Source organism: Pipistrellus kuhlii, unplaced genomic scaffold (assembly GCF_014108245.1).
Source record: "Pipistrellus kuhlii isolate mPipKuh1 unplaced genomic scaffold, mPipKuh1.p scaffold_m20_p_12, whole genome shotgun sequence".
Taxonomy (NCBI): domain Eukaryota; kingdom Metazoa; phylum Chordata; class Mammalia; order Chiroptera; family Vespertilionidae; genus Pipistrellus; species Pipistrellus kuhlii.
The window spans coordinates 5330954-5356593 of record NW_023425427.1 but is presented as its reverse complement, the minus strand read 5'-3'; the positions used below and the strand labels follow the sequence as shown (position 1 = coordinate 5356593).

The window sequence follows — 25640 nt, the reverse complement described above, 5'->3', positions numbered from 1 at the left end:
CACACACACACCCGGCAGCAAATGCCCTGAGTAATTAAGATGCAGGAAGAAATGGAGAAAACGTTGCACGGCTGTTAATAGATTTTTCCTTTTTCAAATGTACCAAGAGATCCCAACAGCAACTTAATCATGAAAGACAATACCCTCTGCTTTCAGATTTATCTGAGTATGTTCGGCCTTGCCAGCTAAATTTAACAACAAGCATTTTCTCTTGCTAACCACTATTCTCTCTCTCCTCTGCACTTCGTTTAAATTTCGCTTCATTATGAATTAATAATATTTGCGCCATATGTCAAATCAAACCAAGTGCCTTCTCTGGAGCACCGCTCGGGAGACACACGCCGGCCGGACAGACAGAGCCTCCGTTCAGAGCCCACACAGGACAGAGGCCGCCCTTGGCTTTCATCGCTGCCACCACCCTCTCTCCCCACGTTCCTCGAGGAGAACCGGAGGGAACAAAATAGCCAACATGCCGCTGAATTTATTTCCAGTGGCCATCGCTCACCGTGTGCTGCACAGATCAGCAGTTTCCGGAGTGAGTTATGCTAATGCCGCTCCGGCCATGTCCTATTTTTCTCTTCCACCAGGAAATGAGGAATAACGAACTGTCGTTCTCTTGTCTAGACTTAACTGTCTAACCAGCTTTTCCTGTCATCTCCTCGGGAGGCACATGAGAGTAGCACAAATTACCATGAATTAAGTGCCTCTTTCTCTGTCTCCTCTTTATTATTATTTCATAATAATTGCTGGGGTGTGGAGACTTCTCTTTCGCTGAGAAACAGAAATGATCTGGCTCCTCGGTGTGACAGCTTCCTTTGAGGGAAATGCATTTGTGTTGTTTTGCTGCGCCTGGGTTGCTAATTTGGGGGCGTCCTGTGTAATTCACTAAGAACACGGTTTCCGAGTGCATCCTCCATCAGGATTTGACATCAGTTCCCACATGCTGCACTGCCATCTCTGGAGCCTGAGAACTAAACAGTCTCCCGCAACTAGGTTAGTTTCTAGACAATGGAGGCGGCTGCCCCACACTCTGAGCATTTTTGCTTCGTGCACACTGTCCTGCTTGGAGATCCCCCGCTTATCCCTTTGTGGTCTCTGGTTCTGATCTCCTTTTAAATTAGAGAATGGTTTTCTCTTTTCCCCCATTCTGCCCCCTTCTCTCAAAAGGAGATATTAATAGGCTTCATAATGGGTAGCGGGGTGGGGGTGGGGGTATTTTCTGAGAGGCAATATGGTATGTTAGAATGTTCTAGAAGGGAAGTGTAAGGCATCTTGCCTCTCTGGCATTAACTCCTTCGTGACTTTGAAAATCCCCCTCTTTCCTGATGACCTCTTTCTGGCAATGTTGTGAGAGTCCACACCTGGTTTGCAATAGCCTTTAATATGCTGTATGCATTATTAACCGGAGTTGCTTCCCCTCGCCCCGTAGGTGTTTAAACAGTGGCTTGTGTTTTTTAAAACAAATATTGATCATTTGTTAGCTTTCACCTTATAGACACATCTCCAGGTAAAAATAAGCTCCCTCTCTGCACAGAGAAGGATGAACACAAAAGAAATTCTATAAATAGGATTTTATGGAGTGGAAAAAGTTGGCGTCTAAATTTCCCATGAGATGTTGGTAGTTGTTGAAAGGAAATGGGGATGATCATTTCAAATCCTTCTGTACTTGGGATCCTAATGAACTTGAATGATTTGTGGTTCTCTCCCATCATCTGTGCCCAAATTCCTTTGATTCTAAAAACAAAACATTTCTCCGAGCTGGTTCTGCATCATGGAGGAAGGCCGGGAGTATTTGTCACTTCCCCACGTTCCAGGCACTGAGTTAGTCCTCAAAACAGCTTCGTGTGGTGAGAAGCCTGATTCTTGTACAAATAAGGAAATTTAGATGCAGAGAGTGTCAGTGACTTGCTCAAGGTCACACAGCAAGTTCAAGGTTCAGGACCCTGTGCGTTTGGCTGCACAGCTCACTTTTCCCATGTACGTTGCTAGCCCATCTTTTCTTAGGAATTTTTCTGGCTTCTCGTGGTGCCATAATGCTTGGACTCCTCTTCTACTGAAGAATTTATCCTTTAGTTGTTTGAAGAACTGCATCCCAGGACAAAAAGGAGAACTGTTCTCAAGGATTCAGGGCTACCAAGGCTTCACATTTTTATCCGAGGCTCCAAGGTCACTTCCACATCCGAGAGTGGTACCCGAGACTGACTGGGCTTTGCATCACTTACTGGGCCCAGAATACTACCTGCATGTAGTGGACGCAAAATAAATTCTGCATGGAGTGGATGGATGGACAAAAATTAATTCTAAAGTCTTGACCCGCAGAGTCCTTCCCTTTTGGAATGTCTATTGAGAATGTTATAACCACGGATACGAATGTAGGAAGACCTGTATCCCAGTGACCCTGACATTGTCCCAGCTTTATATTCCAAAGATTCCCAGCAGGGGCTCTCTTCAGTCTCCTGATTTCCTGTTGTGGGCTGACACCCCCCCCCCCCCCCCCAACCCCACTCCCGAGAATTTGTGTCTTGCATCCTGGGTTCTTCCTGGGGCCCAGGGCTGGGCCACCTCCTGACATCTCCCCAAAACTCCCAAGTCTACCACTCTGTCCTCCAGGGGGATGACTTGGTGTGGATTCCAGCTGTGTAATTTCCAGCTGAATCTCAGCTTCCCCATCACTGAAATGGGACTAAGAATACCTCCCTCGTAGAGTAGTTGTAAAGATCCAGAGAGCTAGTGGGCAGGAAAAGGCCTGGCATGCAGATGGTGCCCCCAAAACTGCCTACAGAATCAAAATCCCTTTAAAGCACTTCCTGCCCGCTGTAGCCAGCGCGGATTCCTCCCGTCCCCGCAGCAGATGTTGCGATCAACTGTACTTGCCGGCATCACCAGGGAGAACGAGTTTCCTTGGAAAAGGAATAAGTGGAGAATTCTTCTTGGTAAATTACGGCTCCTGCTAAAGGTTCGACACTTCTATTTTCCACCTGTCAGGGAAAAAAATAACTACATACCAGCGGTCAGTTCGGTTTCACTCTTTATACTCTATTAACCCACAGAGCAAGCAGTGGCACTCCTGTCCTGGGGGGAGCAGGGAGCCCAGAGGACACGGATATGATAATTAGAGAAAAGCGTGGTGCTCCTGATGAAGCTGTGGAAGGGAGCGGTGCAGGGTGTTGGAATACCTGGGGAGAGACGAGCCCCGCCCCAGGGAACCCGGTAGAGATAGTCATCGTGGTGACCGGGGACGTGACAAGCTCTGCGTCTGCTGACATGTTGTTACTGGGGCTCAATAACTGTGCGCTGATGTGCTTTGAAGTCTGCCACGGTGACTGGTGATTGAAATATGGAGCCAGCCCAGGAGGAAGCGGATGTGAATTGATGGCTTGAGAAACATGCACAGGGCTGGCGGGGAAGAAAGGAAGGTGGGGGGAGCAGCCAGAGAGAGTGCTAGCGTATAAGGAGCGCCAGCCTCGTCCAGGCACCTGCGGCACACACTGGCACCTTTGTTAGGGATGTGCGTGGGTTTGGAGAGGGGCCTCTGAAATGCCCAAATCCTGCTTGCCAATCTACCCCTGGCCTGTCGGGTTCCTAAGGGAGATATTCTCACAAGGGTTGATGACAAATGGAAAAGCAAAGAACCTCTTTATCGTTACCTGGGGGGCAATGGATGTGGACATGTTTGGAAAGTTAAAAGCAGCTTTGAGTGTAATTTGGCCAACGGACAGCTGGCCCAGGGGTCTAGCTTTCGGGGTTTTCAGGCAAATCCAGCCAGTGTTGGGACTCTCCTCACAGCACAGACCAGGCCAGGGGAGCCGAGCCCTGGACCCACATGTTGACTGGCCAGCAGCGTTTCTCCAGACTGGACAGGGCCACTCGCCACAAGGTCAGCCGCAGGCAACCTCTCACAGACCGAGCTGGTTCAAGTTCTGGAGGAGGAGAAGAGAAAGGGAAAGAGATGGAGAGGGAACCGAGAGTTATCGTGGACCAAGCAGGCGCCAGGCACCATGCCGGCTCCTCATCCCATCCTCACATCAGCCACATGGGCGGCTATTATCTTCCTTTAGAGAACAATAAATAAAGGCTCGGAGGTTTAAGTAAATCACTCACAGTTGCAGGATTTCAGTCCTGGTCTGTCGAATGCCCAAATCGTGCTCCATTTTTGTGTGCCAGACTGCCTCCCACATTTCCAGACAAAAACACACCAACAAATAAGACACAGTTGGGGGGAGGAGGATTCTAAACAGCCTCTGTGACTTGGACAAGGCGCACCATTGCTGACGTCAGACTGAAAACCTGGCTCCCTCGGCCTCTCTGCTCCTAACCTAGGGGACAGCTGCAGCTCAGAGCCCTGCCCTCTCCCTCCTGTGTTTCCAGGTGACTCCCCTAAAGACAGGAATGAGCATCAGGGGTCCCCAGCGATGCTGCCTCAGCCCACACACAAGGGCGTGGGGAGCCTTGCCATTCTGCTCTGAGAGTCCTGGGCTCACAGTGCTGACTTGGGCCACGTAACATCTCTGGGTGACAGACTGAGATGGGTGAAGTGCAGAGGCCTCGAGCCCGTCTGCAGATTTGGCCCCAGGACTCTCCTGGCGAATGTTTCCTGCGGGGGGTGGGGGAGAGCAGCTTCTGCACAGCAGTGGCGCCTTCAGTGGTCCCGGGGACGCGCCGTTATAATTGGGTCACCTGAGCATGCCTCTGTCCGCTGTGGGGCACTGGCCGGAGAACACGGCCCAGCTTTCCTTCCCTCTGCAGAGCCCAGCGGAGGAGAAGGGGAAGACACGTGTAGGGTGTGTTTTGGAATATGGAGTCCCCATTTCCTCTGCAGAGCAGACAGAAACCTACCTGGATGTGTAGGGACAGGTGGGCACAGTTCCTTATAGATGACTGCTCTTTGTTGCCCATTAAAACCCTAATTGGCTAATACAGGAGCCCACGTGACCTAACCTCAGCTTACATGTCCAGCCTTCTCTCCCACTATCCCCTGCCATGCACTCTTCCTTAGCTCCAGCCCTGGAAGGGAAGGCCTGTCATATAAGGAGCACCAGCCTCGTCCAGGCACCTGATATGATAGAGAAAACAGTGTAGGGACCCAGCCCGGGCAGAGACCTGGATACAAGACAGAACAGGGCGGGTTTGGCCTGGCAGTGAGTGTCCTTCCTGTCTTTTGCAGGAATTGCAAGCTGAGCAACAGTAGCTTGTCCATGGCCTCCGTGGATATCCTCTACATCGACATCACGAGGAGATGGAACTCCGTGACCCTGGACCAGCGGGATTCAGGTATCTGGCCACTGGCCTCCACCATGTCCCTCGGGAGTTCAGTACATTTTCTGTTCCTTCTCTTTCAGGGTCAAGGTCGGGGGGGAGGAGGAACAGCGTGCTGAATTTGAGTCCAGGGGCACTGTCTGCTCCAAGGCTGTGCCCACCCAAATTCTAATTCCCCCAGCAGAATCCCTTGTTTTTGCTTAAGGCTTTGGTTCTACTCATACTGGGAATACTCATTCATTCATTCATTCATTCATTCTTCCCTCTGCACACACTCGCTGAACACATGCTGGGCCGGGCCCTGGATGGACCAGAGTGGAGAGTGCTCGGTTCTCACCCTGAAAAAATTGGCTGTTGAGCGCGAGGCAGATGAGAACACAATACGAGTGCCGTGGTGTGTGCTGTGGGAGGGAAGCACAGAGGCTCTCGGGGCACCCAGGGGCACTGCTAATAAGGGACACCCGCAGAAGACGTCCTGGAGAGCCAGGAGTGCCAGCAGCTGCTGCACAGGGTGGGGCAGACCGCCTCCAGCAGGGTGCGGCCTGGGAAAAGCTCTGGGAACCCCCAGTGGCTTAGGTGGGCTGGAGCGAGAAGGGAGGGGAGGAGGGGAGGATGTGGGTTTGCAGGAGCTGCTGAGGCCTTGAAGGTCACACGGACATTTCCACTGGAGCCTCCAGGTTACATGGCGTCGAGGCTTCAGTTAGAAGGATCCACCTTTAGGTGGATGAGTTTCTGATCTTTTTCCTTATAAAGGGTGTTTTTCTACCAAGTCATAATAACCATACCTGACATTTGTACCGCTCATTGCAAAGTTACAAAGTGCTCTCATGCGTACCCCTCAGTAAGTGTCCCCGTGCAGAAGGTATCACCGGGCTCATTTCACAGATGAGTAAACTGCAGCTCAGCTCACCTGGCAGCTCCAGTCCCTTGGCACCGGCTTCCCTCCGAAAGGGACTCGCAGGGGAGGGGGCACCTGGGAGCAGCTTGCTCCTGTGATCTGGTGGCGAAGACAGGCAATGGGGTTGGGAGGTCCAGGCTGGAACTGTCTGCCTGTTCTAGGATGTGAACGTGAAAAGCCATTTCACCTCCTAATCCCCGTTCTTCTCCCGTAAATGGTGCCAACGATGCCTGCTCGCTAGGTGCTGAGGCCTCCTGTGTCAGGGCGTGAAAGCCATTAGAGCCCTGTTGGCAGCTAATCTTGTTAGTAGGCGCCCCTGAGGGAGAATCTGGGGTGCGCCGTCTGACAGCACACGCTCCCTGCCAGATCCCGCGCACACCTGTGGTCTGCCCTGGGCCTCAGCCTCCTGACACAGGGACCAGCAGGCCCTCCTGCAGGCTCGGTGCTCAGGCTGCGCCTGCTGATTGGCTTCACAGCTGATAATGATGCTCCCACCTGCCCATCCCTTGTCGGGTGTTTCCTACGTGCCACGCCCTCTGCCGGGCCCTTTACATGTGCAGCACTGGTTAGAATCCTCCTGGAGACAGGTTCGGTTATCTCCATTGTAGAGAGGGAAACGGAGGCTCAGAGGCATGGCTGGTGGGTCAGGCCCTCACTCCACACTGGCACTGCCCCTTCTCGGTTGCTTTGTCCTACCACTTGGTCCTAGAGTAAGAGGACCAGCAGCTCCCGGCCTTGCTTTAATTCAAAAGCAGACCAAGGTGAGCGCTCCCGTGCGTCTCGCAGCTTCCCTGGCAACAGGAGGGTAGGCAGATTAATTATCATCTCGGGGGCCGGAGCGCTCATGTGACAGTTGAGCAGACAGCTTTTGCTGACGCCTTCAGAAAGTAAAGAGTGTTTGCTCTGTGAGTTGAATGCGGGGAGTGGTGGCAGGATCCCAGGGAAGGGGCCAGCCGAGGGGGTGGGGTGGCAGTGGAATTATTAAATATTGAAATTGATCAGGAGTTGCCGCAGGAAGCTATTTATCATGTTTTATTGCTTCAAACTAGCATTACCATCTGGCCCGTTGTTAATTCTGAGCAGCTTTTCCTGTTTTGTTTGCCTCTCAAATTGCTCCCTGGACATGGAATCCATGGGGGATGGCCACAGTTCAGGCACGGAGAGATTTTCTGGGGTCTGCCAGTTTTCTGGGGAGTCTGCTGACCAAGCTAAGGAGATAAGAAAAAGACTTCTTTTTAGCGCATTCTGACAAGAGAATCCCGGGCTGGAACCCTCCAGGCCTTGCGCCTGCCTCAGCCAGTTTGGAGAAGATCATCACCCAGCACCCACACCAGCTATGTCCGAGTGCTCACGCCCCGTCCCCTTTCTACAAAGTAGCCCAGACCTTCCTTCTGCCCTGAGGAGACTTCAGGTGACCACACAGGGGGTTAACCTGATTCCTGAGCCTTTATGAACCTACCGTTGAAATGGAGAAGAAAGGGGGTGTGTAAAAAGAGCAGGGAGGGGAAAGAACTAGTATGAAAAAGCATGCACGTTCTAAAATCTCAATCTCAGACCATCCTTTTGAATAGGCTTGTTTTCTATTGATTTTTGTTTTCTTGGGCGGGTGCACAGGATTGGATTAATCCTAATCCTTGCTTCATCAGATACTTCCATCCTGGTTCATGCATAGCCTACTTAGTTAACTTACTTTTAATAATGGCATAAGCATTTCCTAACTCACCACCCAAAACAAGAGCGAAGACCTGACAGGAACCTTCATATAACAGGTGGCTCTTCACGACACCAGCCCATTCCCCGCCACTCCCACCCAAGGGACCCTCCCCTGCACCCGGTGCTCATGGTCCCCCGGCAGGCCGCCTTCCTCCCTGTCACACTGTCAGTGACTGTTGAGGAGTTGATGGAATTCAGTAATACACAGCCTCACATTTCCCAACAGTCCAGTGTAATGGTCATTTTAAAAAATTAAAGATTTCAACTTCCAATTTTAGCATTTCTAGCAGAAAACAGGAATCCAACTGAGGGCATTAGCAGCCTCTGGGGTGTGGGAGCCTCTGGTTGCACAGCATCACGTGAAGAAACGAGTCTGTCAGTGAAGTTGAAGTTACTTCATGTAAATTGTGCTCACGAGCTGCTCCTCATCACTGAGACTCTGCTCTCAACTCCTCCCAGAGTGCCCTCTCACTTCTCTGTTGAGAGACGAGGGCAGCATTCAGACTGGGCAATGAAAGGAGGGGTCGGCAGTGTTCTGGTTGAGAGACAAACATCTCACCTGCAAATGGGACGTGTGAGCCCAGCACCTGGGCATCTAACACAGGACCAGCATCTTGGGGCTTCTGCCCCCTAACAACTGTGTTCACTTCGTAGCCAGATGGTTTGCTGTTTTAAGATACAAGCTAAAGGTCCCTCCAAGTAACCAAGGGAACAAGATTACAAAGCAAGAAAAAGTAGACTGGAGAGTTCCCCCCCTCCAATCTCCACCACCCATATGAGCATGAGTGAGGGACACCTGTATGAATGCACAGCACACATGAGCACATATATACATCCCTTGTCCACAGAGAGAAATCTAAGAGTCACGTGGCTTAATGTCTGATAGATGCTTTGACCGAATAAGAAATATTTCCTCCTCTGCTTGAAGAACGCCTGAGCTGCGTGCCCTCCCTCCTGGGGCGGCCGTGGTTTGACTGGCAGTATAACCAAAGCCCGGGGTCTGGGAGCCGCCACGCCTGCCTTCGAACCTGGGCTCCATGCCTGGCTCCCTATGTGGCCTCTGCAAGATGTGTACCTTCCTCTGAGCCTTGTGCTCGCCCTCTGTGAAGTGGAGCTGATCATGAAATCACTGACATGGATGAAGCGAGACAAGGCGCTGGAAGCACTCAGAGCAGGGTCTGCCGCAGGGAAGGCTCAGTAAGGGGGCTGCTACTGTTGTCATCCTGTTACTCTCACTGCAGCCCTCTCAGGAAATGCATCCTGGACGCCTGCATGTGTTGGGAGCAAACAGAAAGAAGTGCCTGTCTTGGGATGCTCACAGCCTGGGAGAAGGATGGAACAGGTGGCCACAGACGTCCCTTGGTGCCTGACAGAGTGCCGAGCCCTCCTCACCTCTCTCTCCAAGACTGTCCTCCCGCCTTGGCCTGGACTGTTGCTGTAACAGCCTAGCGCCAGCCTGCCCCATGGACGCCCCCCCTCCCTCTGAAACCCGGGGACCATGGATAACTAGGCAGGTTGCACCCAGGGCCCCATATGACGTGTCTGGCACAAGTGACATTCTTCAGCCTTGAAATCATCTTGGAGTCAGATGGGCCTCGCTGGATGTGCGCCCTACACGCTTACCAAATAGTCAGTGTCAGAATTATTTTAATAAAAGCAAGTGAGCCAAGAGAAACGCCAGCTCCCTCTCCCTCGCACAGACACTTCCCTCAGCCGTTAGCAGCAGCCTGCGCTTTCTGTGATTCCGCCTTCCCTTGGTGAGGGCCTCCAGGAGCCCTGTGTTCACACCACAGCCCCTTCGTCAGGCCAGCGCCTGCTCTTCATCATCCTCTCCTCACCTCCCGCATGCAGGGACCAGGAGCCCCGCCCACTGTCTGGCCTCAGGACCCTAAAAAGAGAAGAGGAAAACAGGAGTGGTTTTTGTGCAGCAGAACCCTTTTCTCAGACTTGCTGCTCACCCTCTCCAGATCTTACAGGAATAGCGGCGGCAGTATGGAGTGTTGTGGGAAAAGCATGAGCAACAGAGGCAGACAGGCTGTTCAGTGCCCCCCATCTCCCTCTGGGAGCCCCAAGAGGGGGCGCTTCAGCTCTAGCAGTTGCAGTTTCTCTTAAAGAAGAACGGGTGGCATCCACCTTGCCTTGCTGTAAGGATTTAGGAAGGAAGGAAGTAAACGGGAGCTCTTTTTCTCTGTTTTAACCACCATCGTTGTTCCTGGCATGTGCGGATCGTTTACAAATTACAAAACAGTTTTCCAGTCCATTTGTTCTTACTCCCGCGGGCTCAGTCTTATCCACAAGACTCCATTTAGGGAGGAGGAAATCAAGGCTCAGGGGGGTAAAGAGCAGGCACTGGGTCCTGAGATCCGTCCTATGCTGTCTGGGGAAGTGACAATAGTCACAAGCTCCTGACCATGGAAGGACCATCTCAATCCAAAAATGTCCCCAGGCCCAAGAGCACAATTCGGGTATTGGGGCATCCCTAAGCATTGGGCAGAGCTGTGTTTGGAATCTCTAAACCATAGTCCATGGGATGGATGCACTACAGTTTTTTAATCTATTCACCTACTGAAGGACATCTTGGTTGCTTCTGATTTTTGGCGATTATGGAAAAAGCTACTATGAACATTTCATTTGCAGGATTTGGGTGAACACAAATTTTAAACAGATGTGGGCAAATACCTAGAAACATGATTGCTGGATTGTATATTAAAACTATGGTTCGATTTTTAAGAAATTGCCAGGCTTCAAAGTGGCCTTACCAATTCACATTCCCACCAGGAATCATTGAGAGTTCCTGTTGCTTCCATGGTATTGTCAGGCTTTTTGATTTGGCCAATCTAACAAGTGTGTATAGTGTGTTGTAGATATTCTTTATCAAGTGGAGGAGTTCTCCCCATTCCTAGTTTGCTGACAGGTGTGTTTGTTGTTTGGTTGGTTGGTTGCTGCTTTAAAATCATGATGTTGAATTTTGTCAAACGCTTTTCTTGCTTCCATCAATGTGGTCCTATGATTTTTCTTCTTCAGCCTGTTACTGTGAAAGATTACATCATTTGACTTTTGAATGTTCAGGCAAACCCCCTTGGTTATGGTGTAGAATTATTTTTATATATTGTTTGGTTCAATTTGCTAACATTTTGTTGAGGATTTTTGCTTTGTGTTTATAAGAGATATTGATCTATAGTTTTCCTTTCTGGAAATGCCATTATTTGGTTCTGACATTAGCGTATGCTGGCCTTATGAAATGAATTAGAATGTGTTCCCCTGCTTCTGTACTCTGGAAGAGATTGCAGAGAATTTGTACTGTTTCTTTCTTAAATGTTGGGTAGAATTTATTAGTGAAGCCATCAGGACCTAGTGCTTTCTTTTTTGGAAAATTATTAATTGTTCATTCAATTTCTTTAATGGATACATAAAGCCTATTCAGATTATTTGTTTCTCCTTATATGAGTTTTAGTAAGTCGAATTTCTCAAAAAATTGGACCATTTAATCTTAAGTTACCAAATTTGTGGGCATAAAGTTATTCATAATATTCCTTTATTATCTTTTTAATGTTCACAGGATCAGGAGTGATTATCTCCTTTATTTCTGATGTTAGTAATTTTAAATTACTAATTAGTAGTCTAGTAAATCTTCTTTTTTTTATTATTTCTTGAGTTGCCTGACTAGTCCTTAACACATTAATTATTGATCTTTTCAGAGACCCATCTTTTATGTTAATTCATTTTCTCTATTGAGTTCCTGTTTTTAATGTCATTGATTTATACTCTAATTTTTATTATTTCTTTTCTTCTGCCTACATCTTGGATTTAATTTGCTCTTCTTTTTCTAGTTTCCTAAGGTGGAAGCTCAGATGATTGATTTTTAGATATTTTATCTTGTCTAATATATGCATTCAATGCTATAAATTTCCCTCTACGCACTGCTTTCACTGCATCCCACAAAATTCAGTAAGTTCTATTTTTATATTTATTTAGTTCAAAATATTTTAAGATTTCTCTTGAGACTTATTTTTGACCCATATGTTGTTTAGACATCTACTACTTAATCTCCAAATACTTTGGGACTTTCTGTTGGTAAGCTCTAGTTTAATTACATTGTGTTAGGAGAACAAACTTTGAGATTTTTAGTCTATTAAATTTGTTAAGTGTGTTTTATGGCCCAGAATTTAGTGTCTTGTGAACATTCCATATGTATTCTGCTCTAGTTGGATGAAGTGTTTTAGAAATGTCAATTAGATCCAGTTGATTGATGGTGCCATTCATTTCAACTATCTCCTTACCGATTTTCTGCCTGCTGGAACTGTCAATTACTGATGGAGGGCTTGAAATCTTCAACTATGATAGTGGATTTGTCTATTTTTTGTGCAGTTCTATCAATTTTATATGTATTTTGACCCTCGATTATTATGTAATGCCCATCTTTATCCCAGATAATTTTCCTTGTTCTGCAGTCTGCTTTGTCTGAAATGAATAAAGTGACTCCAACTTGCTTTTTGGCTTGATGTTAGCATGATCTGTCTTTCTCCATCTCTTTACTTTTTAATCTATGTCTGTGTTTAAGGTAGGTTTTTTATAAGCAACATGTAGTTGAGTTTTGTTTTGTTTTTTATCCACCTCAATTAAAAATATTTTTTTGTCTTTTAATTGATATATTTAAACCATTCACATTTAAAGTAATTATTGCTATAGTTGGGTTAGTAGCTACCGTGTTTATAACTGCTTCCTACTTGTTGCACTTGTTCATTGCTTTTTTTTTTTTTAATCTTCCCTTCTTTTCTGCCATCTCTGGTTTTAAGTGAGCATTTTATGTGATTCCATTATTTTTTTAACATATCAATTATATATTTTTAATTCAGTTGTTGTCCTAGCATTTACAATGCACTTTTCCAACTATAATAAGTCCATTTTTAAATAACACTATTCCATTTCATAGAAAGTGTAGGTGTCTTATGATAAAACTATTCCCATTTGTTCCCTCCTGCCCCTCACAATGTTGATAGTATTTATTTCACTTATTTCTAAAATATTGTCACCTAATACATTGTTGCTATTATTACTTTAAACAGTAACCTATTAGATCAATGAAGAATAAGAAAAATTAAAAGATTCTATTTTGCCTTCATTTATGCCTTTTCTGAGTCTGTCATTCATTTTGGAAACTTCTTAGGCATTATGAGTTCATATTATCTTTCTCCTTTCTTCTCCTTCTGGTATTCCCATTACACGTATATTACACCTTTTGTCAATGTACCACTGTGCCTGGACATTCTCCTTTCTTGCATTCTTTTTTCTCTTTGCAGTTCAATGTGTGATGTTTCCATTGACATATTTCTAGCCTGACTGATTCTTCCTCTGGCCATGTCCAGTCTACTGGCAAGTCCATTGTGGGCATTCTTCATTTCTTGTATGGTGTTTTTATTTCTAGCATTAGCTTTTGATTCTTCCTTAGTGTTTCCATCTCTTACCTACATTGCCCATCTGTTTTTGAATATTGCCTATTTTCCCCATTAGAGTCCTTAACACATTAGTTATTTTTATTTTGAGTTTCCCATCAGATAATATTCCAACATCTTTATCATATTGTGAGTCCAGTTCTGATGCTCACTTTGTCTCTGCAGATCACGTTTATTCTTGTCTTTTAGCAGGCCTTGTAACTTTTTGTTGAAAGCTGGACCTGATATATCTGGTACTAACTTGAAACTAAGGCAATCAGGCTGTTACTGTGAGGCTTTGTTAACCTGGCTGGAAGCTGGGCAGTACTGAATGTTCACGGAAGCAGTGGGTGCCAGAGGCTTTTGTTTCCTTGGTTTATGTTCTCTCCCTCTTACCTTTGGGTTTCCCCAAAACTCCTTTTTAAATAGAGTCTTTGTCATGCAGCCCACTCAGTAGTAATCCACTGTTGTTATATTGGAGCCCTACTGATGTGGTGGTAGAGTACTGTGGAGAGAAAACACTTTATAACCTTTTAATTAAATCACAGGTTCTTCCTGGACTGTGACTTTAGAAGTGTTTCTGAACCTCTATTCTTCGTCTTTAAATTCTAATGGTCTGTGAAAAGCTGCACAAATCACAAGCATTCCAGAAGTGTTCATCATACAAACACTTTCAGAGATTTTCCATGGAATCCCTGGTGAAATCTGGGTTTAGTCATTTAACCTGAGAATGAAGTGAGAACCTCATGAGCTATCTGATCATGTTGCTGTCGCTAGTCAAGTAGATGGTCGATGTAGCCAAGACAGAGCTTTACCCAGCCCATAGTTCACCATCTCTCTCATGGGGCCAACTCCAGTATTCACTGGTAGCATTCTCTGATGTGTGTTCATTTTACTGCCATAGAATTGTAGTATTTACCACCAGAAAGGCCTTAGAGATCATTTATTCCAACATCCATACTTCACAGATGAGGGTCTCTGATACCCTGGTGAGTTAATGGGAGAACCACCTGCTGTTCATTGGCTTTCTTCCTTCCCTCCCTGCTCTGTTTCCTAGATATTTCTAAGAAGTAAGTCACACATTTATTTTTTACATAGCATACAAGTTTGTGACGAAAACTACACTTTGCTCATCCTTTGTCCATGGAGAGAAGAGAAAGTAGGGTCATGCCCTTGGAGTGCCCAGCATTCCCACTGGAGGACTTGGGAGACTTCCGTGGCTGGGTGTCCTTGACCTCCATGTATTCCCTGAGGTCTAGAGAAATCAGTGGTTCTCAACTGGGGGCAATTTTGCCCCTTCCCTGTGGGACATTTTTGGTTGTCACAACTGCAGAAGGAGGTTGCAATTAGAATCTAGTGAGTAGAGGCCAGGAATGCTGCAAAACATTGTGTAATGTACACGGCAAACCCCACAATAGAGCCCTCTGGCCTCAAATCCGAAAGGGGTTGAGATCGAGAAACCCTGAGATAGAGAACACCCCTTGAGTGTCTCCACAACAGCTCCATGTGTACTTGAAATGCTTCCCTAAAAGGCAGTCCCCCGAGCTGTGGGAGCAGTTCCCTGTGCCCCACCGCAGTCAGAAGATGCAGCTGCCGCCCAGCTCAGGGCACAGGGTGGCAGCCTGCTGGGAAAGGGAGCACACCTGGGCTGCTCATGAGACCTTACATGACTGAGATGCTTTTTTCTCGGTCGTAGGTGGGTATCTCTGCCCACACTTCCCCACAGATTGCGTCTGTGAAGGGAGGAGCAAGCTTATATAAGCGCAGCCTCGTACAACCTTCTGTCGCTTTGGCGCTCCAGGGCCTGGGACCCCGCTCCCTCCTGAAGTCTCAAAGGAACGTGGTTCTGTCCTTACAGGCCCTGCAGAATAAAATCAAAGTTCTTCAGCCTCAAGATTGGCCTGGCCAGCCTCCGGTCCACCCTCTGCCACCCCAGCCCCCAGCCTCACCCCACTCTCCTCCCACACACCCTGTGCAGCAGCCACAGGCTGCTCTGGCCAGGCCAGCACGCTGCTGGCTATGCCTCTGCTAAGGCACATCGCCCTGCCTGCCATGCCATTCCCTGTCTTGATGGCCTGGACAGTGCTCACATGCGAGACCCTTGTGAAGCCTCCAGGCCCCTCTCCCCCTTCCTGACAGTCATGCCCTCTTCTGTGTCTGTTGGTTCTGGGCACATTGGCCCTTTATTCTCAGAGTAGCTATTTCCTGGACCCCTAAGGGTTCCCTGTTGCTCACCTGGTTAACTGAGACATAGGTCACATGACCTCAACTCTACCCCTTCTGCCATTGATGCTATATGATCTTGAACAAGTCACCTGCCCACTACACTCGGGGCACCCCTGGTAACCAGCGGGGGCACTGTAGTGTGTCCCTCACATGGTCCCAAGTAGAGGAGGTAATAGAATCCTAACCAAGCTCAGAACTCTCCCTAACTCTCCGTTTGCAGTGATCCCCTGGCCCCCAGACAGCCCCCTGATCCTGAAGTGAGTACAGGGAGAGAAACGTTTTCCTGCACTAATAAAATTACCTCCTCTAAAGAAGGCAATTTGCATGTTAATGTTTTGGGTAATTCTGTGCAGCTCCAATGCCCCCAGGGCTGCAATTTCTCGCTGACAAAATGACAAAAATAAACTCCCGCATAAAAGAGCATTTCTCTTCTCTCATTTGTACTCTAAAGTGACATTCTTAATGTGAGTCAAGTTGAAACCCGCCTCTCTGTCTTATTTTTGACACTGATCTGTCTCCCCTCACCTCTCCAAGTGACAGGCCGATTCCTCAGAGCTCCGCAAAGGGGTCTCTCCTGAGGTCTGGGCTCAGTCCACCTCCAGGGCTCCTGACTGTCTCCTGTGAACCCCAGAAGGCCCAGCCAGTTCCCTGGGGCAGGCAGAGGGAGCCGGGCAGCGTGCCTTTGCTGGCTGAGAAGGCGGTCTAACTGCCCCCAGCTGGACTCTGGGAAACGAAGAACAGCTGCAGTGGATGGAGACTCTGGGCCTCCGTGCCCAGCAGCAGACGTTTCTCTGCCAGGCTTAGCCCCTCGGACGGCTCAAACAGTGAACAGTCTGACCTCAGGCCTCTGTGATACAAAGCCGGGTTCTATTCTAAATGGATGCTGAAGGCTCGCTCACAAAATCCGTCAGTGACCCAAGCAGGGAAGGGAGGAGAGAATTGACATTTGTCAAACACCTACCTCGTGCTATGAGCTACACAGATCAATTGCATTCAGTTAGTCAGCTGACGTTCAGTGAGTGCTGATCACATGGCAGGTACTGGTAGTGATGGGATGTGCAGTGATCAGTACCCAGGCCCCTGACAGTCTAGGAGCAGAGATGGACAAACACAGAAACACAAAAATAAATGTGATGAGTTCTATGAAATAAAAACTGTTTTTAAGGAGAACAGCAGAGAAGGCCTGATTTATTCTAGGAGGTGGATCAGGGAGCTGAGATCTAAGTGCAAACTGGGTGGAGACCAGGGAAAGGGTGTCTGGCGGAGGGACGGCCCAGGACAAGAGCCCCAGCTGGGAAAGTGTGTGGCAGCTTCTAGGAGATGAAAGCCAGCAGGGCGAGGGGGCAGACATTAACATGGGGGCACTCGGGACAAGGGGGGGCACTGGGTTTGGAGCGCTGCAGAAGCGGGCTCGGAGCAGGTAAGGAACATGGATTGTGTTCTGAATGCTGTGGGGCAGCTTAAAGCAGGAGAATCCCCTGCCTGGTTGCTGCTTCTAAAAGGTGCTCTGGGTGCTGGGAGGAAGGGGGCAGGTGGAAGCGGGGACCCTGCAGGGAGGCTGCGAGGGAGCCCAGGGGGGGATGGCCTCCCCCGCTGTGGATGGCTGTGGTGGTGATGGTGGAGATGGAGAGTAGGGGTGTGAAGCACTCCAGACGTTGGGGGAGGAGTTTCAACAATGGTTCTTGGACTTCTGGCTTAAGCGAGGGTTTTTGTTTATTGAAATGGGTAGGACTTAAGGAAGAGTGGGATTGGGAAGGGAAGACTATGAACTCTATTTCTAAGGGGCTTTTAGAGATGCTAATGAGATATCCCAGTTTGGGGCCAGGTGGGGGGAGCAGTCTGGCCTGGAGATAAGGCCTGGAGGCGTGGCTATTTAAAGCCTAGGGAATGAAGGACAGGAAGAGGGAAGAGAAGCTGGGCCTGGGCCCAGCGAAGCAGAGAGAAGCCAGAGGAGGTGAGCTTGAGCCCGAGTCCCAGGAAGATACAAAGAAAAGCAGGCCAGTGGGGAGTCAGAGAGCAAGAAGAGAGTTTTTCAAGAAGGGAGGTGTCCACGTACATTAACAAATGCTGCAGAGAGAGCGAGCTAAGAGGAAGGGAAGGGGCAGTTCCCAAGTTTTTGGCAAAAGCAGTCGAATGTCCCCCCAGTGAGCAGGAGGAAGGCAGTGGAGATAGCGGTGTGCCAGCATCTTTCTGGGACATTTGGCTGATCAGGGAGCAGTGATCGAATGTCCAGTGAGATGCCCTATCAAGGCCACCTCTTCAACAATGCAAGACCCAGGGTGTGTCTGATGGCTGATGGGCACGATCCAGGAGAAGGGAAAGGACTAAGGAGCAGGGGCAGCAGGCATTAACGCCAGACCACCTGCCTCTCCTTCCTCAGGGCTTGGACGCTTGCCTGCCTCTCCCAGGCAATTCCAGGCTTCTCCTTTGCATTCTAACACTCCACTTTCCAGTTCCACAGCCCTCTCTCCCCTCCCTGAGTCCCCTTCCCTTCCACACAAGGGCATCCCCCTGCCTCACCCCCACATCCACCTGACAGGTGGTCAGGTGGTGTTAATCACCGGGCTGCTGCCTTACAATCCCCCAGAGCCGGCCATTGTGGAGAAGGTGAGATTTGCTCTATGGGAAAGCAGCCCAGTGGGAGGCTTTGCACATGTCAGCTCTGAGGTAGAGGGCACACAGCGAGATGGGGCCTCCTGGGGATGTGCTGGGCACCCCACACTGGAGATGGCCACGTGTGGCCTAGATGACCATTGTTCGCAGTGTCAGGGAGGGTGACCGCAGCTGCGAATCTCACAGGTAAAGTACGTGAAGCTAGACAACTAGTGCTAGAATCGGTTTTGCCAACTCACGATTTACCGCTTCTTCCCTGCCTCTCTGAGTAAACCTGACACTGTGAGGGCAGATTCACAGAGCTGGGTTCAAATCCCACCACCACCTCCAGTCTGGGCCTCTGAGGAATGTCTCTACCTCCCCTGCAAGGCCAACCAAGACAAAAGCAAAGCTTCAGTTTGTCATTAAACACAGGTGAACAACCAGAGGTGGAATGGGTGGGATCCTAAAATCACCCACCATCCAAATTGCATTCAGAGGATACCTGAGAGGGTCCCAAAGAGCTCGCCGCAGTGCCTGGTGTGTACTAAGCATGCGCCCTATGCCAGCTGCTCTTACTCATCCTTGTTGTTTTTGGTGTTATTATTGTTATCATGTAAGGTCTGGATCGCGTGATCTTCAAAGTCCTTTCCGAGCCAGAGGTTTTGAGAACTTGCTGCGGAATGAGTGTAGAGCCTCAGAAGGTCCCATTGGAGCCATTAATCACACGAGAAGTGTCTGAAGAACACAAAGAAGTTGCAGGAAGTGGTGACCAGTCCTTAGACTGTCTTCCCAGATCATGACTTAGGGCCTGTGTCCATGCCGCGTGGAATCAGGGGTGACGCTGGATGGGACTGGGGCAATGGTGTGACCTGTGGTCAATGAAATGATGGAACAGCTGCCTTCATCTTTGATTATGTTTGTTATTGGTGCTGCAGGCCTCTGCGGGGGAGAGAGGGGTAATGGTTTTCTGCAAAGTCTGCTTATGGTTCCTTTATGACCCTTATTAGTTTTCCCATCTAGCCAAGGACAAAGGTGACGCTTAAACACTATGACTGTGAGAATGTGACTTTCTTCTCTGGAAAGATGGGCTGTGAGGAGGGTCCCGCCTGGTGTGGGGAGAGGCATGTGGAGCGGTGTTGGCTCCCAGCCCCACACTCTCCCAACAGTGTGACCTTGGGCAAGGGAAGTGTGACCTTGGGCCAGTGGCTGGGCTGCCGTGAGACTAAATGAGCATGCACAGGGAAAATGTACCGTAAGAGTCGTGGCGGGCAGAGCGTCCTCAGTGAATGTGGTGTGTGATTTTAGTTACCATTTTTAAAACATTCCGTAGCTGCCATCAGCCCAGTGCCTCTGGAATCCAGAGAAATCGCCCAGGCTGCTGCTCATCTTACAGAGGGGAGAGGGGAGGCCAGGCGCTGGAGGTAACGCTCACAGCCACGCAGTGCACAGGCGCAAGACCCGGCCTCCCTGCAGGGCTTCCTCCTGTGGCCCCGCCCGTGGGCTCATCCATCCCGCAAACACTTGTCAGGAGCCGCTCCGCCTCGCCACAGTCACGTGTGGAGACAAGCAGCCAGCCCCCTGCACGGCAGGGTAAACAGTGTTCTCAGCACTGCGGGCGGTCGCTGTGAGGGGAGCGTGAGCAACAGAGTGGGGGTGACGGGCGGCGGCACCACGGCTATGTTGAAGCATGTAGGGAGCTTTTCTGGGCGGTGCCTTGTAAAAGGGGCAGACGGTACAGTCCCCACTTTCCAGGCAAAGAAACAGAGACCTTGAGGTGGCAGGACTCACTAGAGGCTAGACAGCTAGTAAGTAGCAGAGTTGGGACCCAGCCCAGCCCGTCTGACTGCCAGTCCCTGTTCCACAGACCTGAATGCCACCTCACAGGGAATGGCCAGGTTTGCTGTCCCTGTGCAGTTCCTCAAGACACCCTCCCCTACACACACACACACACACACACACACACACACACAGGCCTGGAGAGACCCCGGGCGGCAGCAGACCGGGAGCCAGGCAGGGGCTGCCGAGCGGACTGGGAAGCTGGTGATTAACCACCCGCAGTCGCGCCGCCTTCACAGATCGCTCTTGTGGGGAACATTCCACCGCACGGAGAGGAATCACTGAGCTAATTCCAGTCAAGATCGCTCAGCTTTATTTCCTACCGACGCTTCCGCACGGAAGGCTGTGTACTTACACATTTAGGATCGCACTGTGGGACAGAAACGTCTATTCTGGGTGAGTAATGGGGAGGAGATTTAAGGGCTGGGAGAGAGAGAGGACTGGAAAGGGCTGCCCCAGCCCAACACACCAGCACCGTGAAACAGAAGTCCTAGCAAGGAGCTCGGTGTGTTCGAGAGGAAAAGAAACATCTCCCAGCCAGTCTGGGGTAGCATCTCTGGCAGCCGACAGTGATTTAATTATCTCATATGCAAATGTGCCCTGTGAACTAGAAGATAATTCGTGGATGTCAGATGTAGGCAAGAGCGTGCACTTGGCTGGGCCTGGGAGTCAGATGGGTGTGGGTGTAAGTGCTGCCTCACCTACTTAGGGGGCCTGACAAGCTGCTTGCCTCGACTGTAAATGGGGAGCACTTGCGGTAACATCGTCTTCCAAGCATTGCTCTAAGGGCCAGATAAGGAGACGGATATTCTTTATAAATTGGCAAGGGCTGTGCACTCGCAGGTATTATTCTTGTTTCCATCCTTAAGCCCCAAAATAGACGATGGGATTATCAGAGAGCACCACCAGGGCTGTCACTAAGCCCCGTGCAGGACCCCTCCCTGGGAGCGGAGAGGGAGGACTGGAGCCGTAGGAGCCCGTGGGCCCGCCCTCTCCTGTCGGATTGACAGAATGAGGCCATCTTCTGTCAGGGGCCGCATCCCAATAGCCAAGCAGCCGTCTGGGGGAGAGACGTGCGTACGGCTACAACGGGAACGTTTCAAAGGCCGCTTTCTCCAGCGACATCCGTTAGCCCGAATGGAGTTTCACAAAAATACTCCACAGCTTATCTCGGGGCGTGGGAGGCAGGTGGGGACGGCCGTGTACAGAGCTTGGCAGACCCGGCTGCGCCCGGTGCTGGCAGCCCATGAGGAGGCGGCCATCCCTCACTCCTGCAAGGTGGGCGTCTCTTCTGTCTTCTCTGCAACTGGAAGTACACTCCTCGCAGCCGTGGAGTAAAGAGTCAAGATAGCGGACCTGGGTCTGCCGCCTGTCAGCTGTGTGTGACTCTGACGGACCTCTAATGCAAAACGGGTTTGAGTTTGATGCTTCCACCTACCTGCTTCATACAGTTTCTGTGGAATTAAGTTAAGTAGCCACACTTAGCCCAGGGCCATGCACTTAATGAGGACTCAGTAAATACTCACTGTTATTGTTTCCTTTCATTACTTTTACTGTGACAGGTCACTAAAGCAGTATTACCAAAGGCATGCTTCCAGCTCTGATCAGAGCTGCGAGGAGTTTTAGGGGATGGGGAATAGGGAAGAGGGTAGGATTACTTATATTTCTGGTGAATGGCTCAGGTCATTTTAGAGACTTGACTAGTGGTAGGAGAGTGTCCCCAGGTGCTGGGGTGCACCTGAACAGAGCTGAGCATGCTGGGGTGCTGTGGGCTTGTGTCCCTGCCAAGTCCATATGTTGAATCCCTAACCCCAATGTGACTATTTGGAGACAGGTCTCTGAGGAAATAATGAAGGTGAAATGGGGTCATAAGGTTGGGGCGCTGATCTGATGGGCCTGTGTCCATATATAAGAAGAGAGACCAGAGAGCTGGCTCACTCTCTGCCATTGAGGACAGTGAGAGGCGGCCGACCGCAGGCCAGGAAGAGAGACCTCACCAGAACCAAACTGCTGGCCCCTGACTCTGAGTTCAACGACGTCCCTTTCCCCTTTACTTTGTCTATTTTCCCCATGTGTGTTAGTTAATAGATGTCAAAGTAGAATATATGTGCAGAAAGCTTATATTGTATTCTTTTCCAAGTAATGCAAGTGCATAACTTCTAATTTAAATAGTAGCAAAGAGCTCATAATTAAAAGCGGTGGCCCTTGCACCCCCTCTTTCCATGGCCTATTTTAGAATTCATATGTGTTTACTACAGAAAATACAGAGAAGCAAACCTAGTATAACATTAAATCCCATTTCTCATTTTAGAATTTCTTCCAAATCACTTAGCCATGCATTTTCCCCGGGAAAGGTCCTCGGTGTGTTTTTCTGTACATTATAGCTCTAATCACCGTCTGCTTTCAACCAAGGGGAGGAAACAAATATTTGCTGAGTAGCAGGCGCTCAGCCCTTGATGCTCAGAGTGTGTTCCCAGGCCAGCAGCCAGGCATCATGGGAGCTTGTCAGGAATGCGAGGTCTCAGGCACTCCCTCATATCTGCGTTTAACAGGATTGGGGTGCCCGGGGTGCATGTGGAAGCCGGGGAGGGCTTTGTGGACTCGAGCTGCTCACAGGCGCCGTCCACGCACTGCTCCTCAGTCCCGACCAGGAGGCTGAGCCGGCATGCGGACGCGTGCTGCCGCCTTTGCTGGGAAACGTGCCTCAAGGCGCTGCCAGCTGAACTGAACAAGGTGATTGATGAGAAGGGGGACTTCCTTCCAGGCCGAGCTCCTTATCTTGTCAGGGCCGGGACACGCAGTTCCTGGACGTGGCACCAGGCTGCAGACCACACCCTGGGTCGTGCTGTTTAGATCACAAGCAGGACAGTTGGGGGCTGGGATGGCACCCGGCTTCCCTGGCTCTGGATCCCGACCTCTTCCACTCCGCATGCGCCTGACTCTCCCGCCTACGGTGACACACTCGCGGGCAGGCACATCCCAGGAGAGCCCTGGCCCCGGACTCGGTGATTAGGAAGCGTCTGCCTCTCGATTCCCTGCCTCTCTGTCCCGCCAGCGCTCTGTGAACATTACCGGGATTTACACCAGGGCTGTTCTCATTGTCAGCTCCTCCTGTCAGGGCCAAGCAGAGCAGGGGACTTGCAGCGCATCTGGAGTCAAAAGAAGCCGCGCGAAGAAGCCTTGGTGGACATGGAAAGAGACAGAACAACTTTGCTCAGCTCAGGTTCCCAAGGCGAAAAGAGCCCTGAGGTCCCAGGGTGCGCACAGAGCCCAGTATTGACAGACTCCAGGCCTGGCTCCCCCTGTGGTGGCGGAAGTGGGTGAATAATGCCTCTGAGCCAGAAGCAAGGCCACTGGGAAGGTGTGGGCCGGCAGCGGCAGCGCCGGCCTCATCGCAAACACTGCAGGGTCTTGGGCGCCACTCAGATCAGATTCCGTCCAGCCTCGTGTCACCCTCCCCAGGGAACCCAGGGGATCCCATGAATTTGGGTCCTGGGGTTCATTTTCACTTGGCCATTGGGAAGACTCAGAAGCCTTCATACAGCACAACTTAGTTAAACGAGTTGGGAGTCAGAGTTTGAATTTCCAGGCCATTGTTCTCTGCTGTGTGACCTTAAGGAAGTTACTCAACCTGTAAGCCGGTGGGGGGGGGGGGGGGGGGGGCGGAGAGCATAATACTGACTTCGAAAAGGCCTTGTAAGGAGTGTCAAAGAGCCACACAGGTGAGCACTGAGCAGGCCGTGGTGTGTGCTCCAAAGGAAGTGCAGGCAGCTGTGGGGCCGGGTCTAAGCTGGGAGCCAGGAAAGGTCTCTGAGTAGATGATTTGGAGCTCAGATCCCAAGAATAAGAAAGGATATTCCAGGAGCACAGAGAGGACTACTATTAATACGATGCAGAATATAGTTTTGGGTAGAGAGAAGAGGTCAGTTGCATTTTACTTTTTTGAGGTGAAATTTACATACAGCCAAATGCACACATCTCAGGTCCAAGTTGATGACTTTTGACAAATACACCCACAAAGCCAGCACCCCTGTCCAGATGTGAAACATTGGCATCAGATTGGCTGACCTGAGTAACTGTCTTCCGTCGGGTGGAATCAAAGTCAGGGCCTGGCTTTTACCAGGAATGTTTTTTGGGGTGCAGAGGGCTACAGCTTTGGGCTAGGCTTAAATCCCAACTCCACTTCCACCCGGAGGACTTGGCCCAGGTCTCCCCACCTCTCTGAGACTCAGTTTTCTCCTCTGTAAAATGGGGCTAATTAAACCTGCTGCATAGGGTTGCTTAAAGGATTGAATCTGCCAAGGGCTGTGTATGCCCAGCTGGGCGTGTGGTGGGTAGGAGCCTGTGACTGAGCCCTGTGTCATTTCCAGAATGGGAACGCTGGTGGGAAGTGCAGTGATTGGAGCCGGGCAGCTGTCGCACACCTGCTCACACTGGTCTCTCCCCCACAGGGATGTGCCTGCAGGCCTTCGTAGAGGCTTTCTTTTACCTGGCGCAGAGGAAGTTCAAGATGCTGCCCCTGCACCAGCAGGTGGCCTCGCTGATCGACCTGTGCGAATACCACCTGTCCCTGCTGGACGAGAAGCGCCTGCTGTGCAGCAGGAGCGGCAGGTTTGGGAGCCGGCCCCCTCACGGCGGCGTGTCCCAGGAAGTCCCCCGGGCTTCCCCGCCGGTGGAGGGCCACCACCCACCCGGCACAGGCAAGCTCGCCCACTCCCCAAGCGCCCTGTCCTGAGGGCCACTCTGTCCTCCCGGAACAAGCAAGCCCCTCAGGGCTGGAGAGAGGCCCTGGGCTTCCACGTGGAGAGACGCCGGCTGCCGGGACTCTGCGAGCTGTGGGCCGGCGCTTCGGGAGGCCGACCGACTCCGCCCGCCTTCCTCCCGGTGCCTCGTGGTGGTAAACCTGTTTACAAGTCGCAGTGGACATATGACATCCCAAAGGCGACAGGTGGCATCTCCTAGTCTGAGCTCATGGGAAGCGACAGCGGGGGTGACACTGTTGTGTGTGGGGCACCACAGCCCCAGACTGCGCTGTGGTGAGGAGAGGACGTGGGGCAGCCGAGTCCCGGGTCTGCGGGCCCAGAGGGAGCCTGGCTGGCGCCCTGGCTGGAGCCCGGGAGCCACAGGCCCACGTCCTGCCTCCGCTCTGCGGGACGGAGTGGAAATACCCGCGACTCCCCGCTCCGATCATGTGCTACATGGGTGTAGTTAACAGATTAGCCTCATTTATTTCATTAGCTTGCCTATTGCTGCAGTGTTCAGTTTGTTATTAATTAAGAAATAATTAACTAAGAAGTCACTAACTACGGCTCCTCAAGTCTTCAAGCTGGCAGGAGCCACAGGGGTTGTTTTGCCTGATTTTGTTTGACCTTGACCCCAAGGCAGGAGCCCCATGGCTGTATGGCCTCTGACGGAAGCCCTCCCCGTTTGGGGTGCTCTCTGTGTGGCCAGCACTGCCCAGGGCTCCTGGGTGCTGGGCACCCTGGTGAGAGGAGGAGGCTCCTAGGGGAGGAGACAAGAACGGGTGAGGGTGAGGAGGAGGAGGAACATGAGGCCAGACCCAGGTGCCAGAGGTGGTGGGAGGAAAAGGGGAGCTCCTTGCACAAGCGTGGGCTCCCCTCCTCTCAGAGGGGAAGCCACAGGGGCATTGTGGGTATGGCCATGGGCAAGTGCGGACCTAGGGC

The 25640-nt window shown here is 50.5% G+C and overlaps 1 protein-coding gene across 2 annotated transcripts in view; it reads left to right on the top strand.

Annotated features, from left to right (window-relative positions):
- Positions 1-25259, top strand: part of TTLL11 (tubulin tyrosine ligase like 11) — a 173742-nt gene extending 148483 nt beyond the window's left edge. For both annotated transcript variants that reach the window (XM_036432895.2, XM_036432896.2), the window contains 2 exons: positions 5165-5271; positions 24408-25259. In XM_036432895.2, the coding sequence (XP_036288788.1) occupies positions 5165-5271; positions 24408-24691 (391 nt within the window). In that variant the 3' untranslated portion in view covers positions 24692-25259. The remainder of the gene's footprint in view (positions 1-5164; positions 5272-24407) is intronic.
- The last annotated feature ends 381 nt before the right edge of the window (positions 25260-25640 follow it).